The following is a 21983-nucleotide window of genomic DNA, read 5'->3' as shown; positions in this document are numbered from 1 at the left end:
AAAAATACTGTACCAACATCTGGGATTTTAATATATGGCAAATCTATTCAGCTCAAGTGTATCCCTAATACTGAACTGACGAGGTTTATTATACATTATAATCTAGTATAATGAATTTTAACAGACATACCATTTTTATGGAAGAAACCAGTAAATGTGAGTTGCAGATGGGCAGACAAGCTGAACAAGAAAAAAAAAGTTGTTAGAATAAATAGGTATTTTTGCCTCAAAAAAAAATCACAGGTTATTCAGTGCGTTATTCCTCAGAATCAATCTATAACCAGAATCAGATCTATAATCAAAGTATGAATAAATTGTCTCCTATTCACTTAGTAACTTCCAGAGGTTCGGCATATATAATATAGGAGCTGAATGCAAATTTTAAGACAAACTTCTTTGCATATAGGAAGGTACCCCTGCGTGGACCAGCACTTTCAGAAGGCAGAGAGTTTGACCACTACCTTAATGAAGCAAAGAATCCTGTGGCACCTTATAGACTAACAGACGTTTTGGAGCATACCTTAATGAATACTCAGTGCCTGAAGACAAGGGTTTGAGGGTGTATTTTGTAATATACTACACACAAAATCTATGCTAAAAGAACATTCTGATTGAAATGTCAGGCACTCAAAAGTTAGGAAGTGATAGAATTAGAGTTGCCTGTGCATAAGCACTATGATACAGTCTTATATTACATAGTCACATACTATATTTTCCCCACAGGGCCCCAGTATTAGTGCACAGGATGAATCTGCTCTGGGAATGAATCAGGGCTGTGTAAAAAGAGAGGCTGCTATCTGTAAAACCCCTACTTCATTTGCTGAAGTTAGAAGACATGTGGTGTATAAGGTAGGGGACTGCAGGAACAGAAGGGACTGTCTCATGGTTATGGCAGTTGAAAGCTGGCATCCCAACCTCCCTGTCACTCTTCTGTCACCTTGCCTCCAAGCCCCAGTCCTGCTCCCCTAAACAGTCTCAGCCTTCCATTTCCCCCTCCCCCAAACCTCCCCAGACTCATAATTTACTCCATTCTTTCTTCCCAGTCTGGCTTTTGTCCCCGCTGCATTCCAATCACACTGCTTCCTCCTCCAGCCTGGGTTCCAGCAAGGTGGTTAAATGAGTGACATGACAGGCTCCCTGCTCACAGTTCCACTGGCCAGCTCCAGCCCGCACTAGCCATTACAGAGAAAGTCTGGCTCTCTCACCTGTAGCCCTGGGCTAAGAATACCCAGTCACTGTGGCAATGGCATGTGCAATCTGGTGAGCACAAGGAGCTGTGAGAGGCTCAAGCATGCGCAGTGAGAATAGGATCTTCTGAGATTTAGCTGCTAAAATCCAAGAAGTCTCTACTAAGCACACGTGAACTACAGTTTTTCAAAGGCTTATTGTAACTATTTTCATGGGACAGCAAAAGGCACAATTCTGAAGTCAGGTAAAATTATTAGCAACTGAAAATTGGATCTTATGACAACTGATGGTCACCCTTAATAGGTGGGACTAACAGCCCCACCTTTAATACACATACACCCTCCCACACATGCAGTTAATAGTTTGATTACTGTGTATTTTATATTACTGTAGTTTATTACACAGATCATCCTACTTTTCCTATTGTACTACTTTAAGATTTAAATAAGGTGGATTTACTAAACTCAGAATGAGGTAATTTAATATATTTGGATAAGGTTGAAAAATGAAAATGAAATTATTCCAGAAATAGCTATCACTCTATGACTGGAGTTAAAAATCTGAATATGCTTAAGTCCTCTACATACAGAATCTATAATATTTGAGGAAATACCGTCATATTGGATAGTGCCCCATATAAGTCACAACAGCATCCAAATCATTTAATTTGGAGCAGTTGGGAATCCTAAATAACTTCTCTCAATTCCCCCGCCCCCCCCAAAATATGGCCTGTGAGGCTCCAGAACTATTTATGAACCCAGTAGGATAAATAAAATTGATGTGTTTTTTAAAAAAAATTATCAGATTTAAATTGAATTTTTAATTTATCTTTCCCCCAAAACTATTTAAAGTTAAATTTGAAATTCTGACAATGTTAAGGTCTAAACATACTATAATATTAAACAATACATACTTGCAGCCAAAATTTAATGAAAATCAAACCACTGAACTGGTGGAAGTCACTGGTTAAGCAACTAGAACCAGAGTTTGCTGAAGTGCTAAACCAGCTTTTGACAGCAGCAGTCTCTTCTGCAGTTGCAGAGAGAATATATTTTTCATTTCAGTTTATTCAGCTAGTTCAGTTCTGTGACTATGTCACTCAAATTAAAAACTGACGGGAAGATGAAAGCAGGAAAGCTTGTTTTCCCTCTTCCAATGTATGAATAAACATAGGTGTTAGAGGATGACATCTATTTGTCCTAAAATACTGAAGGACATGGTGACCAGAAATATTCAGTTCAATTCACTAACTACAGATAATACTTGATTAGTTTTAAATGCAGAATATATTTCGATAAAAATAAAAAAATTATGCACCTGGTATACTTAAAGTAGTTTTAATAAAAAAAAGCTAGTTTTGTGCATTTTAAAATTCTAATTTCCATCCAAGTATAGCTTGACAAATCACAAGTAAAAAAAAAATCTAGTAAAGGAACGTATCATTCAGCATTTTCTACATAAACAAAAATCAAGTATCTAATAGATGTTACTTAAGAAAGAGAGAGACAGACAGACACTTCCAGGTTAGCAAGAAATACCACCATATTTAGTGTAAAGGCTAAATTCATTGTAAATCAACATGTTTTAACACTTCTCTTTAGAAAAATAATTTAAAAATAAAATTGCAAAAAAAAATTAAAAATAAGTTTAAATCAAGATTTCCTGCTTGATTTAAATGGCTTTGAGTTAAAAAAATCAAATCGATCCTAGAACACAGACTTTTCTAGAGGTGCTTTGTCAGTGCATGACAAGTATTTCCTGAAATTCTCAAACTATTGATGTTTTAATAAGTACCCCAATTGCTTTAGTATTTACAAGACAATGCTTGCACTGACTTGTATATTACATCACAGTGAAAGAATGTTATAGTGCCAGACTGCATTATCATCAGGAGGATGAGGACTTGATTTTATATTTTTAAAAGTTAATGTTTAGTAGAGGGAGCAAAACATTTTGGTGTTAGGCCAAACAGAAATGTATTTTAAACTTGGATATTTTGCTTCAGTAAGGTCACAGAACAATCCTTGGAAACCAGAGATCCATCTGGCTTATTTCAAGTAAGCAATACTTTTATAATACACAAATGTAACCAAAACCAATTTAACTGGATTAGTGAATAAACTAACAGTGTTTAGTTATTGATTTACAGAATTCCCCAAATAAGCTGATTTCAATGTAGCACATGTGCTTCATAACCAATTTTCAGCTAATATTTTACAAAACTTTGCAAAGCATACTTTCCCTCAGAGGCCTATAAAGAAGAGTGCAAAAGCACATCTGAATGATTGTCAGTTTGTGAAAAAGCTTCTCTAACGTTCTGGTTTGTCACGCATGTTACAATCTTTCCATTGTCTGGCTCCGTTCCATAATTTATAGAAAGCATAAAATTTCATAAATTAAACACAACCTATAGAAATGTTTTAGCTGATTATCAATAGTTTTTGCACTGAAGAATAATAATAAAATCAGCGTGAAGAACTAAATGTGACCTGTTCATCAGGATACACCATACCCCATAGCAACATAATTACTGTGGACATTCATAAACAGCGTTAATGAAATTCCATCATATTCCTTCCTAAAATACTAAGGTAGCTCAATGTCTTATTTAGGATAGAGAAGAAATTCTAATTTTCATTCACTGAATTGCACCTAAAACCTCAGAAGTACAATGTATGGTTTAGTGTCTTCCCATCATAATTTCCATCAACTCCTTATATGTTATTCATTTGCTCTATTAATGAATACAGATTTAATATTTTTGGATTGAGAGAGTATGGTGAAGTTTTCTGTACTTATGATATCCATCAAATAAAACTGTTAAGCCTCTACTACAAATCTCGTTCATGAGTATAGTGCACCAAATGCTTAATAATAGCAAAATGGTCACAATGTCACCAATCTCAGAATACTGCTGGAACCAAAATGTATAATCACCAGCAAAATCTTTAGGGGTCTGCAATTGAAACTATTAAGTGCAATTGTAATTACTGAGACATCAGATACTTAATGAAAGGAGCAGTGTTTATTGCATATGTTAGATGTCTGCAATATTAACAGATGAAAGGGAATCCAACCCTTCCAATCTGGTATGGAATACAAGTCTGCATGAATTACTGATTTGAGGATTTTTATTTTCAGTTCACCTATACAAGTCAAATTCAAGTGAAGTATATATTGTGCACATTCCAAAATGCTGACAGTTAATGGGACAGATACCAACTTACTTTTAAAGAAGTGTGATTTCTTTTATCAGCTACTGTCACAAAACACTAATTGAGCGATGAAATATTTTAAAACTGTTTACTTTTTGCATTTGAGAGTTCTCTGCAAGGAGTCAGTTTCACTCTCCCTCTCAAATCTGAGTCTTTCAGTACAGCAGAAAGCAGCTTTATAAAAACAGGAGTATAGCTATAAAATTACAGTAAGTTGCTCAGGATAGGTATAGGATGTGTAACTATTTTTAGCTATTTAAGAGCCACTTTCATTTTCTTAAAGTTTCCAATGTTTTATACCTGAGCTGTTTAAAGTTGATTTGCACTATAATTTGTTATAAAGTCAGTCCAGATACACTTCTTTGGAAATCAATTAAGCTATTAATTGGATATAGAAAACCAAAATAAAATTATGTTTCAGAGACCTTTTGCCCACTGTTGGCCATTATGTCAATAACTGATTGTGGTTTATGGAGACAACATACTAGTTACCTGAATACCTGTTTTTCTACAACCATCACAATGTCAAAATAAGCAGAAGTGTGTCATTCCAAGTTTTAGATTTGCTATGTTGAACTTTGAAGTTTTCCAATTATGTCGTCAGACCTTGCCAAGCAAGAGCTGACATCCCAAATACTTATATTGGAGCAGGAAGATGCATACCTTACACTGTTTTAAATGTCTGCTGTACAAGATCAAAATGGAAACAAAATAAAGCTAATAATACTCTAAAGCAGTGGTGGGCAACCTGTGGCCTAGGATGGTAATCCACTGGCAGGCTGCAAGACCGTTTGTTTACACTGACCGTCTGCAGGCACGGCCGCCCACAGCTCCCAGTTGCTACGGTTTGCCATTCCCGGCCAATAGGAGCTGCAGGAAGCAGCGTGGGATGCAGAGACATGCTGGCTGCCACTTCCCGCAGCTCCCATTGGCTGGGAACAGCAAACCGCGGCCACTGGGAGCTGTGGGCAGCTCTGCCTGAGGAGGGTGAATGTAAACAAACTGTCTTGCAGCCTGCCAGTGGATTACCATCCTGGCCACTGATTGCTCACCACTGCTCTAAAGGATCCAAATGCTTTTAAAAAAAATTAGATTCAAACCTATACACTCTTTAGAAACTTTTAGTTCCACCTACATGAATCTACACAAGTATGCTTTTCTTAACGCCACATTTTAAACTCACCTGTTTCCTTACTTCCACAATGCCAAACTGCAAAACTTACTAAATTTAGCTATGCATTCATTAAACCCGCCATTTCATTGCTTAATACCATTTTTTTTTCCAAATGCACAGCAATAATTCCCACTGAGCAAGTCAAATATGATGTTCACAATTTAAGACCAGCCTTCTTTCTTCTCTGCATAAAATTTTTTTAAATTCTTCTTTAAAGAAAAGCCCTTCCTCCCACCCAACAGTTCAAGCACTGCTGAGGGAAGCACATAAAATTTTAAAAAATGTACCTATGTGGGCTCAGATCAAACACAGAAAGCCTCAAACCAAAGGAGGTTCTCTCCCCCCGCCCAACAGATGAGAATAGACGGTTATGGTGGAAATCTTGCAATCTTTAATGAACAGCTTTCACTACAACAAGCACCATAACAGAATAAGAAAAGGCCATTAAAGGTAATAAAATTAATAGGGCTGTCAATTAATCACAGTTAACTCACATGATTAACTCAAAAAAATTAATCATGAATAATTGCAGTTTTAATCACACTTAAGTGAAAGAATACCAAGTGAAATGTATTAAATATTTTTGGATGTTTTTCTACATTTTCAAATATATTGATTTCAATTACAACACAGAATACAAAGTGTACAGTTCTCAGTTTATATTATTTTTAATTAATATTTGCACTCTAAAAATGATAAAATAGTATTTTGCAGTTCACCTCATACAAGTACTGAGTGCAATCTCTTTATCGTGAAAGTGCAACTTAGAAATGTAGATTTTTTTTTGTTATATAACTGCACTCAAAACCAAAACAATGTCAAACTTTAGAGCTTACACGTCCACATAGTCCTACTTCTTATTTAGTCAATTGCAAAGACAAACAAGCTTATTTACATTTTCAGGACATAATGCTGCCTGCTTATTATTTACAATGTCACCTGAAAGTGAGAATAGGCGTCCGCATGGCACTTTTGTAACTGACATTGTAATGTCTTTACGTGCTAAATATGCTAAACATTCATATATCCCTTCATGATTCGGCTACCATCCCAGAGGACATGCTTCCATGCTCATGATGCTCATCAAAAAAAAAAAAAAAAAGTGTTAAATAAAATTGTGACTGAACTGTTTGGGGGAGAATTGTATGTCTTCTGCTTTGTTTTACCCGCATTCTGCCATATATTTCATGTTATAGCAGTCTCGGATGAGGATCCAGCACACATTGTTAATTTTAAAAACACTTTCACTGCAGATTTGACAAGACGTAAAGAAGGTATCAATGTGACATTTCTAAAGATAGCTACAGCACTCGACCCAAGGTTTAAGAATCTGAAGGGATGAGGAGTGGAGCATGCTTTCAGAAGCCTTAAAAGAGCAACACTCCGATGCAGAAACTACAGAATCCAAAAAAGAATCATCAAAAAAGAAAGTCAACCTTCTGCTGGTGACATCTGACTCGGATAGATGTCTCTACTGCTTTGGATTGTTAGCGAGCAGAACATGTCATCAACATGGACGCATGTCCTCTGGAATGGTGGCTGAGGCATGAAGGGACATATGAATCTTTAGCACATTTTGCAGGTAAATATCTTGTGACAGTGGCTACAATAGTGCCATGTGAACTCCTGTTCTCACTTTCAGGTGACACTGTAAACAAGAAGCGGGCAGCATTATCGCCTGCAAATGTAACCAAAATTGTTTGTCTGAGCAATTGGCTGAACAAGCACTAGGACTGAGTGGACCCGTAGGCCTGTAAGTTTTAGATTGTTTTATTTCTGAATTCAAGTTTTTATTTATTTATTACACATAATTCTACTTTTCTAAATTCAACTTTCATGAGAGAGACAATGCACTAGAGTACTTCCAATGGGGGAATTGAAAAAAATACTGGTTTTACAGTGCAAATATTTGTAATAAAAATAAATATAAATATAAAGTAAGCACTCTACACTTTGTATTCAGTGTTGTAATTGAAAGCAATATATTTGAAAATGTAGAAAACATTCACAAATATTTAAATTAACGGTATTCTATTATGGTTTGATTGTGCGATTAATCTTTGATTGCTTTTTTTTCCACAGCCCTAGAAAATAAGTTTCTTTTATTAAGAGCACTGTAAAAGTAAATTACAGAGTTCTAAAATACAGGCACTTCAATATTTAAAAAGGTGTTAAATTCATTCAATGAAAAATTTAATTTCTTTTCGTAAAGACCAGGAATAAAGGAACCTGTGAAAGCAGCAAGCAGAGCAGAAACTAATCACATGAAAAATGAGAATATTACAGTCAGAATCTTACTAAATAAAGACCATGAAAATCTTCTCCACTGCTTAAAATATAATTTTCATGGATCAGTTGCTGACACTGCAACTCAGTTAAGCGCAAGTTTGTTTTTATTTTTTAAAAGCTAACGAAGACGCTTAAGGTGCTTGAAATATGAACAGTAGCAATACTGGAAAGTCTATCCCAACAGAAAGCCAGATCCTTTGTAACCTTGTCTTTTATGCTCTCAATTTCTTGTATTTTGCAAGTACTCAAACTATTAGAGTGCATATGCATCAAATATTAATTGGATGCTACACTGCACTCATGTGGCAGAGTACTGTACCTTGTAATAATCACTTCCTTTTTATCCTGTTCCCTCATTGACAGCCATACATGACTTATTGATAAAAATATGAGCAGGTAATACCTGTGAGACTCTTGCTCTCCCTTCATTTTCTCTACTTTTGATAACATGTCATCTACTTTGAACGTTTTCCTGTGGAAAAATAAAAGGTATGAATAGTAGGTAATTTTAATTTTAGAGGTATTTCCTTTATATACAATATTAACTGAAATAAAAATTCTGATTCTATTAAACAAATTTCACTATACTCATCCGCTTCTTCAAATACTGGTTTAACCTGCTGTTCTAATTTCTCCCTCCTAAAAAGAGGCCCAAGAAGTCAAAGACAACTGCTTGAAAAGCTGCACCTCAGTATCTTAATCACAGGACTAATTACTAAACTATCAGAAATTGAAATTATAGAATTTTGTAGAGCAACACAATTTAATGCTAAGACACTCTTCAATATCAGCAAGACAGCTAGATAGGAGTCCATTCAAACTTTGATACAAATATATTTTACTAAAAATGACATTTAATATTATTTAGAAAAAAATCAACCTCCTTACACTGACTGCCATGCCAGCTATCAACAAACATTTTCTCTCAGGCTGTCCCAAAATCAATCATATACAAGGATTAGAAACATGGTTACTATGTGACAGAAGAGGGCCTATTTATATTTAATTCTTGAAGGATTATTTCTTTCCTCAGCATGGAAAATTAATGAACATAATATAAAAGTGACATTCACTAACGGACCAGTTGTAGGAATATTTTTCAGAGGAAAATGAGTTTACAGCTTAAGGCATAATCACATTAGATGTTTTCCCCTGTAAGGTATTAACATCAGCTTATTCATCCTTTTCTATTTTATATGATACAGTATTCAGCAATGGGCATTAAGCTGTAAACAACATTAAAAGGCAAAGGTTATTCAAAATTTGTCAGAAATAGTCCTCCAATTCTCTTTAATAGGAAGACTGAAGTTCCATCCTGGATTCCAACAAGGTTCTTTAGATGGACTAGTACTAGACTCTCAGGATAAATGTACTTATCCACACACTAAGAGCAAATGCAGCCCCGCCTTGCATTTCTCTTCCTAGTCTAAGCAAAACAGATGGAGAAGAAAAAGGAATGTTTTTCTGCCCGATACATGGTCTCTTACCATAAAACAGGTAGTGAACATGATAGGTTTGTTTACACAAAGTTTGGGGGGTTTTTTTGGCCAGAAGCCCATGGTCAAACCAACAGTCCAGACAGGGCTTCCAGCAGATACCATATTAACTACCAAGTTGTGTAACTCTGTTCAGAACAAGTCTACATGGCACAATAGTTAGAGCTCCAAGTAAATCTTATTGGTATGTCTGCACTCATGCCCTTCCACTGCTACCACCAAAGAAGCTGACCAGGTGGTTATCATCAGTGCGATATTTATGGCAAAAGCATAAGCAACAAGAGATCAGGGTATAAAACCAGAAAGTCATTTTAAAGCAATTAAATGAGCACTTTCAGGCTCTAAACTGATCCACAATAGAGATGCCTTTATAAAAAAGACTAGTGTGTAAACTGATTGAATCCTCATCCCCAAAGTCACAAAAAATATTCCCTTCAATGCTATAGGTTACACCAACAAGATTTTCCACATTTAGATTTAGAAAAGGCAATACTTGCATTTCTGGCAGTCTTATTTTGCTGACATTTCACTGACTAAATGGTCACCAATATTAATTTAGATATTTGTATATTTAAAATGTAATGTGAAGAAGGGAGACCAAGACATTAATTAAAAGGTAAGTGTGACTTGGCAGCTTATCAAACTGTTATTTTGATTCTTAAATGAATTATAACTACTTTATTCAAGTCTGACATTCAAATAGCATTTAAAAAAATAAAAGTCTGCTATTTCAAAATGTACCACCAATGGGGCCAAATGCAATATTTACTATACGGATAAGTGTACAAATACCCTGAAAGTTGCCTTCACATCCATAAATTTTTATTTTGATAACCTGCAAGTATGGTTTAATGCTATAATCTTAATATAAGCCTTTTATTAACTTTAGCATAGGTTATCCTACTCCCCTGCAAATTTCTCATCTCATACTTCCTTTCTTTCTTCAGTTGCCTTTCTGAAACATTTACAAATTTAGCTCCAATTCAATTAATTTATTAAGAAGCTCTACATTAGCAGTGTCATATTACAATGTTGCCGGAAATAAAGCTATTTAACACTTTATATGAAGTTCCAGCTTGTACAAAATTTCAGTTGCTCAGGTTTTGATTTATGTTAAGCTGCTCACTTATTTGAGTGATTGTTCAGCTAAAAATAGATTCATATTACTAGCAAAACCACAACAAAGTGATAATATTGGTCAAGCAACTCTCCACATACAAACTGACACTCTCTCATGCTGGTGACATTGGTTAGAAAAACAAACCACTATTTTTTTTGGAATAATTAATTCTAGACCATGAAACAGGAGATGGTCCTCTCAAACTAAGGCTCGGTAACAGAAGCAACTTTTTTCAACAGTGATTCAACTATACTTACTAAGTAATAGTCACCACATTTTCAGGTGAGAGATTACCAAAACTAGCACTGATATATTGAGCTTTGGGGGAAGAGCTTTTTGTTTTTCATTTTTTTAAAAGAGGAATTAGTTAAAAAACCCACAACCTTGAAACGAAGAATGAAGAAATTAAAAGTAATCAGATTTGGCATGTGTGTTACTTAAGCATACCCTAACTTGTAATAATTAAAATCAGCTACTATTCTGAAGAATAGCACACGTACAATCTTTAGAATGGTCCTAGGGATTATCTGGAATTACAATCCAGTGACCTTACATAATACCAGATAAAGTAGTAATTACTTTTTTTATTACTGAACACCTAGGTGAACATAAATAGCATCACTGCTATAAATGAAAAGTTCTCTCTCCAGTGTACTATAATTCTTTAGCATATCAACAAAATACTGGATAAGGAGAATCAGTAAATTTATTTCTACTTTCAAGAAGCCTTTGACAGAATCTATTAAGAAAACTAAGGCCTTGACTACACTTGGAAATAGTCCTTGTTTGGCAAACAGTGAAGCAGCACCATTACTAACTCAAATGTGGACAAGGGCATGCAAGGTTTACCTCTACTTGTAATTGGGATTTCAAGCAGTGAGAATGCCCTTGTCTACACTGGTACAAGCCAATACCAATTGTTGAATGAGGGCTATTCCTCACTCTAGACAAAGTTTTAGCAATCATGGCTCAAGAGCAAAGTTATGTCATTGGTTAAAAAAATGGCAAAGTGACAAAGCGAAGGAATAAATGGTCAATTTTCAAGACATCAGAAGGTTAATAATGAGATGCCCCAGTTAGCTGTACTAGGACTGATGTTTAGTATATTTATTAAAGATGGGGAAAAAATTAAATAGTGAAGTAGCAACATTTGCATATGACAAAAGTAATTTTTCTCTTGCATTGACTACTCTAGTAATTCTGAGAGATTAAACAAAGCTGGTGAAGGAGCAATATGATAAATGAAATGTGATGTAGTGCATATTTAAAATTATCTAAATTCTTAACACATTGTTAGATTTTAAATTATAGAATGCAGGAAAAAGAAAGTATCCACTCAATACAAAGAGAGGCAACAAAACAAAACATAAGGGTGCTTAAACATGGGATAGAATATAACTTTGAAATATGCCATATGCATATGTCACTATAATATCAATTATACAACTTCATTTTAAGTACCGTTCTGGTAATCCTATCAAAGAGAGCAAAAAACAGAAGGGGTCCAGAGATAGACAGACACAATGACTAGTCATGGGAGACTTCCATAAAAGGAAAGTGAGAGAAGAGAAGAACTAGATTTGTGTCATGTTGGACATTACATAACATGATAAGCTCAGCTGAAATATCTGAAGACTAAAATATGTCACATTGTCATTGCAACGATTTTGTCATACACTGAAAATCTTTCAAGTTATCACCATTTACTGATGCTTGCAATACATTATCTTGTGTTTCCCCCGCCCCCAAGTCAAGCAGCACACATTTAACAAGAAGAATAAAAATGGTAGTGTGCCTCAATATTAAAGCACAAGTTTCTCCAAACATCTTTAATATTAACGTTTTCATAATAAGGAATGCTAACCAAAACCGACTTAGCAGTCCAAGTTGATAAGTGGTCACCCTTCTGCACTACATAAATCATCACAAAACACAAAATACGTATTTAATTAAATACCAGTTTATCCTCAATATACATATATGTAACAACAGTATGACTTTTTGGGTACTTTTTTCCCCCGAAAAGGTAAATTTTTAACACTCACCACAAAACTTCAAAATAGTCTCAAAACTAGAAAAATTCATGCTGTCTAAACTACTGCCTGAGTGAACAGGAAAAGTCAGCTCAGCAAAAAAAACAAAAAAAATCCACAAAAAAAAAACACCCACCAAAACCTTAATTTTTGCTGGATTACAAGCAAAATGGACTGCATTTTGCTTGTAATAAAATGCAAAATGGATTGATCCTTAATTATATCAAAGCAAAGCTTTATTGAAAACTTCATTTCTTACATGACAGTTTCTCTCCTCCTAAATGACCTATGGTGTAAGTGATTTAGTTACAATTTGTCTGGCATTTTTCGAGATATTTGAGAGATTAGGGATATTAAGAGTGGAGATGATTATTATTGTGGTATGTAAATATATCATATGCAGTTGCAGATATTGCTTTATATTGTATATTCTATATTATTGTAAATACCCAGAGCAATTAATAGGCTTTTTAAATATAAAAAAATTGCTAAGCATAAAAAAGTCACTTGATAAAATGAAGTATTTACTATATATGCATTGTGATTTATACTAGCTTTTCCATAAGTACCATTTCTCAAGAAATGATGAATCCACTAAAATTTTCATGCTCAAGCAGTGTATACAAATTCTCCACATAAAAGCCTCAATGAGATTTTCCACCCCCCCTTCATAAAAAAAATATCCTTTCAAGCTTCTTGCTACCTGCTATCATAGTGTCTGATGTACAGAGTAGGTAGTAAATAATGCTCTTCTTAAGAGCTTAATTGGTTGTACAGATTCCTGTTGAATAAACAGTGGCAATTAGGGTCTGGCCTACATGTTTGCCAGTACAGATATACTAGCAGAGGTATATATCAGCAATCCTCACATTGGAGATGACATTTACACCAGCAAAATAGTTCTATTAAACCAGTTCCTTGAATGGAGTAAGTTATACTGCCAAAAGGACTTTTTTGCAGATATAAAGTGCATGAACACTAAGGCTTTTGTTGGCATAGCTACTTTGGTCAGGAAAGGAGGAAAAAGTCACCACTCCTGATACACACTGCTATGCTGGCAAAAGTTTAAGTTTAGATTAGATCTAACAAGAGACCCATCAGCAAGATTTAGGGGAAAATGCATTTGTGGATAAGCATCTTTAGCAGTTTAGTTGAAAAAATATTTCCCTTGAACATTCAGAAATACCGTGTAAATCTACTTCAACAGTTGTAATTACACTTGTTTTCTTTACAAAGTAAACAGTATTAAACAGCTTTGCCTCTCCATTTTTCCTACATCTAATTACTGACTTGATTTCAATGGAGCAGATTACTTTCAGAAAATCTGAACTTATAATTATAAATGAAATGACCACTAACTATTCACTACATATGGAAACAACAGCTGTCAAAGTAGATTTCTAGACTTTAAAAGATGGTGTATTTTAATCATTCATTAAGGTTAGTAAAGATAAATATTTGTTTAAAATAGAGAATCTGGGCATTACTTATACAGCTGAGGAAATTGAAATTTCCTATTATGGAAGACAGCAGCAAATAATGCTTAATGTACATGCAAAACACCACTTGCGGTTGCTTAGCAACAAACAAGAGGTATCTGGGCGGAAAAAAAAAAACAAGTTTCAGGTAATGAGGGGAGACAATTTAACTATCCAGAATGAATACACGTGACAATTTTCACAACACAAATCTGTTTTTGCATATTGTACAGTTTGCTTGGTATATCCGGTAGATACCAATATGATTTAGGCTGAGACATGGCAATCTTTGGTACAGGACAGGTTGCTTGAATAGCCATTGGAGAACTTGCTGGAAAAGGAGAACGGCAGTTTGAAACTATGAGCTGGCCCCCTAACTCCAAAGCAGTCTGAAGAAACAGTGAACATTATTTCTTAAAGACTGGCTTTGCGCCAGTTCAGAACAATTAAGGGGGAAAGTCAAGATAAACTATCCAAACCACTGCACTAACTGTCATGAGAAATAAAATAAAAAGTAGCTACAAGTTAACTCATGACAGGAAGTCAGAACATGCATTCAGCTCATCCCCTATTGGGAGACACTAACGTCCTTTTAAGAAGAAATAATGGGTTGTAGGTGCAGATTCAACAAAAAAAATCCACTATCTTCAATGCACTGGCAATAAGTGGAAATGACCTCTACAATCCTAAACGGCAAGGAAATTACATTAAATGCTGATTATTAACTAAAACAAAATATGAGAATGCGAAATACAGCCTACTCACAGAATTTGCACTTTACATTTTTTGTTGGATCTAATACAAGTCTGTCCTCATTGGTTGCCAATTTTATTTACTGCCTACACAACTATCTGCTGCCTATACAACATCCACTCAATGTGTAGCAGCAGTTAAAAGTGAACAGAATGTTAGGAATCATGAAGAGATACATTATAAGACAAAGTATCATACAGCCTTTATATAAATCCATTCACATCCACATCTTGAATACTGCATGCAGAAAGGGTTGTCCCATCTCAAAAAAGATATATTGGAATTGGAAAAGGTTCAGAAAAAGGCAACAAAAATGATTAGCGGTATAGAACGGCTTACGTATGAGGAGAGATTAACAAGACTGGGACTTTTCAACTTGGAAAAAAGAAAACTGAAGAGGGATATGGTAGAAATCTATAAAATCATGCATGGTGTGGAGAAAGTAAATAAGGAAGTGTTATTTATTCCTTCCCATAACACAAGAACTTGGGGTCACCAAATTAAACAAAAGGAAATATTTTTTCACACAACACAGTCAATCTGTGGACTCTTCACCAGAGGATGTTGTGAAAGCCAAGACTGTAACAGGGGTCAAAAAAACTAGGTAAGTTCACGGAAGATAAGTCCATCAATGGCTATTAACCAGGATGGACAGGGATGATGTTCCTAGCCTCTGATTGCCAGAAGATAGGAATGGGCAACAGGGGATGGATCACTTAATGATCACCTGTTCTGTTCATTCCCTCTGTGGCACCTGGCATTGGTCAGTGTCAGATGGCCGGATACTGGGCTAGATGGACCTTTAGTCTGACCCAGTAAGGCCATTCTTATGTTTTATAACTATTCCTTAAATATCCGCCATTACAAAGGTTCCAGTCCACACTAATACTTTTTTCAAGCAATTCAAACGTTAAAATATCTTAATAAATTAACTAGTAAAATTTTTGCCTGCTAACTATCAATAGAATAGTGAATGATTTGCTGTTTGACTACGGAAATAATTCAAAGAATTTGTAATTATAACCACCAAACATTTTGTGCCTTTCATCCAAAGAACTCTAAGCACTTCAGTCTTCAACTATAGAACTGCAGATATCCAGAAACCCTGTATTGAATCATATGCAACTCAATACAACCATTTTAAAGAAAAGATATGGTTCTAGAGCCTTTATATTTAAAAAAATCTTAGTTAAAATTAATGCTTTAGTGCAACAGTCAAAAATAAAGCTAAACAGCTTTCAAAACAATTACAGAAAAGTAACACTGATTTACTTTCCTACATAAGGAGCTTAAACAGAATTCCCAACATGCTCATTTAGCTAACTAACCTGGTAGTGTTCTTTAGAAAAATATACATTGATTATCTAAGTCAGAATTCAGATCATATTCATGTACTAAAGCATAATTGGTTTTATAATCTTGGAAACTGGGCCTTCATCCACCTCTCTCTTGTCAAAGGTTATTACCAACAGAAATTTCAACTTACTTTATTGAGAATTTAGGCCCAGAGCCCGCACATGCTTAACTTGCATATTTAAGTATTCCTAATGAAGACAATGGGAATATTCCCATGCATAAAGTTAAGCATGTGCTGAACTGTTGGGAGGATGAGGTTCATCGTTACAAAAACAATTCAGTTTATAAACATGTACTTTTTCCCTGCAAACTATATTTCAAAGCTGAGCTGGCGTGAATCTTAACTTCAAAAATGCCTAATGTCTCACACTACATCTGAAAAGACCAATTTAAAGTGCAAAATAGAAATGGAGCAATGGGAGAGAACAATCAGTTAACATTCAAATATCAGGAATAGTTTTCAAACAGAATAAAATTACCTTTTGATATTTGTTCGGGAGTTTCTGTGGGACATGTACGTGAGAGTTCTGTGCAAAAATATTGGCTGAAAAGAAATGGAAAAATAATTAAAATGCTTAAATTGGAGAGTCCTACGAATTCAAAGTGAAGAAATAGACTAAGATCAACAATTACTTACTGCTATGAGATTCCGGGTACGTAGAAATCTATATATTTGTGTTGGTTCTATGGGAAAGAAATACACATTATCTGGTGTTTCTTATACCCACAAAAAAACTAAGCTTACAAGCAAATACTGAACATATAAAAACAATTCTAAACAGGTTTCACTTAATATATATTTAACTTTAACAGTACTTATTAAAAACTATGTGACAACTATAATGTATAAATCATAATTCAGATTAACAGCAGTTTAAATACCAACTTGTGATCTGTAACATGACCAACATTTTATTTAATCTACTACACTATAGCATATATCAACTACAGTATTGGAACTCTGATCTACCTTTGATTTTGCATCAAAAGATGTAGTCCCTGTTGTACCTTAGATCCTTTACAAGGTGGGTAGAGGCAGAAAACTGCTAATTATGAAAGTAATCCCAAAGCATTCTTTGACACTAAGCTAGTTTTCTCCCCAACCAATCTATAATGTCTGATATATAGCTTAGTCTGCTATTAATGCATCAGACAACTTGAGATTGTTTTACTTTGCTGTAAACCATGAAGACATCACTTGTGAATAATTTCATGCCAAAAGAGTATCTTAATTTAGAGGGGCAATCATAATGACATATAAAACTTACACATGTACAAAAATGCCTGATATAAATGGATTTAGGCCAGGACAAAAATATCAGAAAGCTCTCATGTCTACAGGATGGGAAAACATTAACTTTAGTAAATTAACAACCATTTCAGCAGCAAGTTGGCTGTTACCATAACTGATTGTTGATAGTGGGTCTATGGTCTATTACTCTATAATCATCTTGTATGCTAACTTCTTTTTGATATGACTGGTAGCCACCAGTCTAGAGACTAAGCCTTGTCTACATGAAAAGATACACTAGTCAAACTACAGGTGTTACTTTAAACCAACTTAAACCAGTTCAAGAGGCTACACAAAGAACTCTTCTTTCAGTTTAGGTTAATTCAATTAACAATCAGTTTAAGATAAAAAGGAATAACCCACAAACTGAAATAAGAATATTCACCAATTTAACCCAAATGGGGAAATACAGAGCAAACTGGAGTGTGTGAAATGAGTGGAAAATTCCTATACAATTCCTGTGTCCCCCACAAGATTTTTAAAAGTAAGGGAGCCATATCAATATATTAGTACAAGTGCTTAATTGTTATATTCCTGACACTAATTTGTTCTAGTGACTGGAAGTTATATTGTGATTTGATGAATTTTGAAAATAGCAAATGAACAAGAAAGATGGTGCACTACAAAGAGTATTCTGCTCATTAATTTTCACAAACGTAATTCAGTTTTACTTAAGTGGTCTCAGTCCTGAATTCTGCATAGCCCAACTGAAAAACTGAAAGATTTCACTTTGTGTTAATTATAAACTGTGATTATAATTAAGGTTTTACTATGCATAGGACCAAGTTAAAAAACAGAACTGAAGGAAAAAGATTAAGGATGTATCATAGAAAATAAAAATGTTTTATGGTCATCATTCTTTTAAGAGAATCCTTAATACCTTAGCAACCCAAAAGTAAAAAATAACTACTTCGTAGAAAGAAAGGAGAAAACCAAGTGCTGTCACAGAGATTTAATATTTCATTTAAAAACAGACTATGATGTCATGAATTTAAACTCTGACTTCCTAAAGGAATGAGTGAGGAGTGAAAACACACACACAGTATAACAATACTTTGAGATACTTTTCCAAGAATACCTATTAAACCACATATATTTCACAATCCCATCATACTGTCAAGTCAAAACCAAAAATAAATTACCCTCTTCAAGTAGATTACCTTAAAAAAAAAAGCCACACAAGTGTTTATGATATACGCAACTGCTAGGTTATACATAAATCCCAGCAATATTTATTGAATTCTTTTCACTTAGTGCTATGTGAAATCAATTTTAATTAGACATTCAAGTATATCTTATACAGTATTACTTATTTTTACTCATTACATGACCAAATTTAAAGCCATCTTCTCGAGTAATTAGAGCAGGACTGGGAGCAAGTATTCTGGGTTATATTCTGAGCCCTGCCACTGATCACTTGTGAGCCAGAGCAAGTCACTTAATCCTCCCTACATCACTTGACCTAATGCAGTATTTACATTCCTTCCATCTGCATTGATGAGGTTAATTAGCAGCTGTAAAGAATTTTTAGTCAGTGATCTCAAGACTCCACACAAAAAACATTAAAATGATAACTACTACGTATTACAAATAACTGCAGTGGTGATGACAGACTCATCCCAAAACAACCTCTGGATTTAATATTTTATTTTTCCTTCAAACCATGTAGACTGCTGGGCTTGGGATACTAGGGCACAATGTAAAAGTTAATTATATTACACTGGGTGTTCACACCAAGCTTTAAATCCTGCATCCAAAGTGACTCTCTGCCTACCTGGAACCACGGGGGGGGGGGGGCGGTGACTTAAATTTCCAATTTAAAATAACCCAGTATAATGCTCTTTCGCACAAAGCAGCAAAATTAAGTTAACTGAGGATCATAATCTTCCCTTAACAGCCTGAGACGCAAAAATCACCAAAAAGAGCAACAACCGAAGGGGAGCAAATACCCCTTCCCTTCCTCCCGCCCAAGAAGCGTCTTCGGGCTGGGGAAGAGAAAAAATAAATCAACTTTGAAATCTTCCCATTTCAACCATTTCCAAGAGACCAAATTCAACGCCAGGAAGGCGTTTCAGTAGAGAACGGGTACAAATGCGCCGTCTCCCGAAAGGGGCCCCGAATCTGAAGGAAGCGCCGGCCACTTCGGGCTTACCCGCACCCCAGATCCCCGCTTCCGCTCCATGCGCCGAACCTCTCTAGCCCCCGGACTTTCCTCCCTACGGTAAGTCCGGCCCCGGGCTCACCTCTCGCCCCCACCCCACCCCACAGTGTGATCTCCTTTCCTTGCCCCGACGTCCCCCTTTACCCGCCTCACTGCGCCCCGTGCTCACCCCCAGAGCCTCCTCTTCCCCCCAGCCCCTCCCTCTCCCTTCCTGCGGCCGCTCCCGGTGCTCACTCTCGAAGGCCTGCAGGAAGAGCTCGTGGTCGGCCTGGATCTGCTCCATCTTCGGCTTCTTCACAGGGGGCAGCGCTGCCGCCGCCGCCGCAGCCGCCGAGGAGGCCGAAGAGCCTCCCGAGTAACCGCTTCCTCCTCCTCCCCCGCCGCCTCCTGGAACACCACCGGATTTACCGCCCGGAGCCGCGGCAGCCGCGGAGCCCCCGAACCCCCCGCCGCCGCCTCCTCCACCGCCTCCTCCGGCGGCACCGCCAGCGGAACCCGAGCTGGGCCCCGCGCCTCCACCGTGCTTCTGAGGAGCCATGGGCCTCACCCCAGAGCGGGCCCCGGCGGGCCGGAGACCGAGTGAGGAGGGAGGGGGCGGCTGGGGCGGGCGGGGTAAGGAGGGGGGAGGGGAAGTACCGAGCTCCAACTCCTCTAAATCTCCTCCGCTCCCTTCTCCTCAGCTCTACGGGCGACCAGCCGAACCCGACGCCGACCCCGTTCCCGCCTCCCCCGCATGCCCATTGGCTCCGCGGATGGCGCCGCACCCACGGATTGGCCGAAGATAGTCCCGCCCCTGCGTGACGCAGAGATGGTTCTGGAAGAGTTTGGTTGGTCGGTGCGCTTCGCCGCTCGGTGCTTTCCCCCTCCCCCTCCTTTGAACTGAATTCGCGGGAAAGAGCCGCTCGTTCGCCCTCGCTCTCCGAACCGCGGGGCATGGTGGGTAAGCACTGGTTGCCTGCACCCTGCGCTGTGTCACGCCCTCCCTGTCCGTCAGCTAGTAACAGCCCCTTCTTCCCGCGAGGTGCCCACTCAGAGCAGCGCCCCCAGGCCCTTCTGCCCCCCGCTGATCTCACCCCGGCCCAATAGGGTCACCCATCTTCTCCAGCCCCCAAACTTCCCCAGCAGCTGCTTCTCTCCATCCTCGTGCCAAATGCCCCCAGCTCTAGCAAATGTCCTCCCACAGCGCTGCTGCTTCCATCACTAGTGCTGCCCCATAGAGCTAGCACCCCTTGTGCCCCCCGTAGGACTGCCCCTTCCACCGACCCGCTCCCCGGGCCATGCTGTGAGCTTTAATCAGATTAAGACCATTAAAAACTCCAAAAGAGCCAAATGAAGCTGAATTAGTTGAAATAACTAAATAGGGGCTTGGCTGTGAATAGCCATTGGTTTGAGCATAGGAACTGGATCAGCTCTAGTCTATCTAATCCAGTGCCCCACAGGAAAGTGTTTGAGAAATACTGTTCCTGCGCTCCAGGAACCGAATATTTCTCTATATTTTCTTTCTTTTTATTTTTGCTCTCCCCTCCCTTTTCTTTGCCAAGAGAGAGGGAAAAATCAAGGAAAAAGCAATGTTATGTTACTGCACTTCTTTCCATATTTACCCATACCAGTACTCACGTATGTAGTTAGGTGCATAAATTCAGGATCAGGGCTATAAAGAAATCAATAATGCACACCCTTTATGTGATAAAACAAAATATTATTAAAAGATGCATTAAGCCAAACTCATTGACATAAACTGATGCAATTCCACTTTATTTAGTAGTGTTACTCCCACTTACCAGCAATATGGTTGGCTCTGCAAATAAAAGGTTTTCATGGTCATCCAACTCTATTCCCTATCTGTTGAGAAATTAAACATACTGACAGTGATGATATGAGAGAGAAATGCCACCTGGTTAAAAATGTACTACCCAGGAATATAACCTTGAATTTTGATACAGCCAATAACTAGATCCTCAGCTGTTGCATTCATATGGTTCTTTGATTTTTTTTTATTTTTAATGTTTATATAAAGAAATAGAAAAGCAGTGTGAAGAATAAACTTGTCAAATTATTGACTCCATGACATCAAGCCCAACAGTGTTAAAACATACAATACGTCACAAGGGAGAATTCTAACTGTATATTGCAAACTGATTCTGTACGATTACCTTTATTGTATTTTAAGAACCAGGGCTGCCCAGAGGATTCAGGGGGCCTGGGGTCTTCGGCGGCGGGTCCCGGGGCGGAAGGACCCCCCCCCCCCCCGAAGACCCAGAGCGGAAGAAGCTCCGGGGGCCCTGGCCCCGCGAGAGTTTTCCAGACCCCCCGGAGCGAGTGAAGGATCCTGCTCCAGGGGCCCCGAAAAAGTCTCATGGGGGCCCCTGCAGGGCTCGGAGCAAATTGCCCCACTTGCCCCCCCTCCCCTCTGGGGGGCCCTATTAAGA

The 21983-nt window shown here is 37.3% G+C and overlaps 1 protein-coding gene across 2 annotated transcripts in view; it reads right to left on the bottom strand.

The window, feature by feature from the left end:
- Positions 1 to 20283, bottom strand: part of SUZ12 (SUZ12 polycomb repressive complex 2 subunit) — a 53599-nt gene extending 33316 nt beyond the window's left edge. The window contains exons 1-5 of one of the 2 annotated variants that reach the window (XM_032805697.2): positions 19789 to 20283; positions 16740 to 16786; positions 16582 to 16646; positions 8270 to 8338; positions 131 to 180 (exon numbers count right to left, since the gene is read on the bottom strand). In XM_032805697.2, the coding sequence (XP_032661588.1) occupies positions 131 to 180; positions 8270 to 8338; positions 16582 to 16646; positions 16740 to 16786; positions 19789 to 20092 (535 nt within the window). In that variant the 5' untranslated portion in view covers positions 20093 to 20283. The remainder of the gene's footprint in view (positions 1 to 130; positions 181 to 8269; positions 8339 to 16581; positions 16647 to 16739; positions 16787 to 19788) is intronic. The other variant, XM_032805696.2, reaches the window with a different exon arrangement.
- Positions 20284 to 21983: the final 1700 nt, after the last annotated feature.

The sequence above is a fragment of the Chelonoidis abingdonii genome, chromosome 13 (genome assembly GCF_003597395.2).
Source record: "Chelonoidis abingdonii isolate Lonesome George chromosome 13, CheloAbing_2.0, whole genome shotgun sequence".
NCBI classification, from domain to species: Eukaryota; Metazoa; Chordata; order Testudines; family Testudinidae; genus Chelonoidis; species Chelonoidis abingdonii.
The sequence above is the reverse complement of the archived record's forward strand: the minus strand, read 5'-3'. Positions and strand labels throughout refer to the sequence as shown.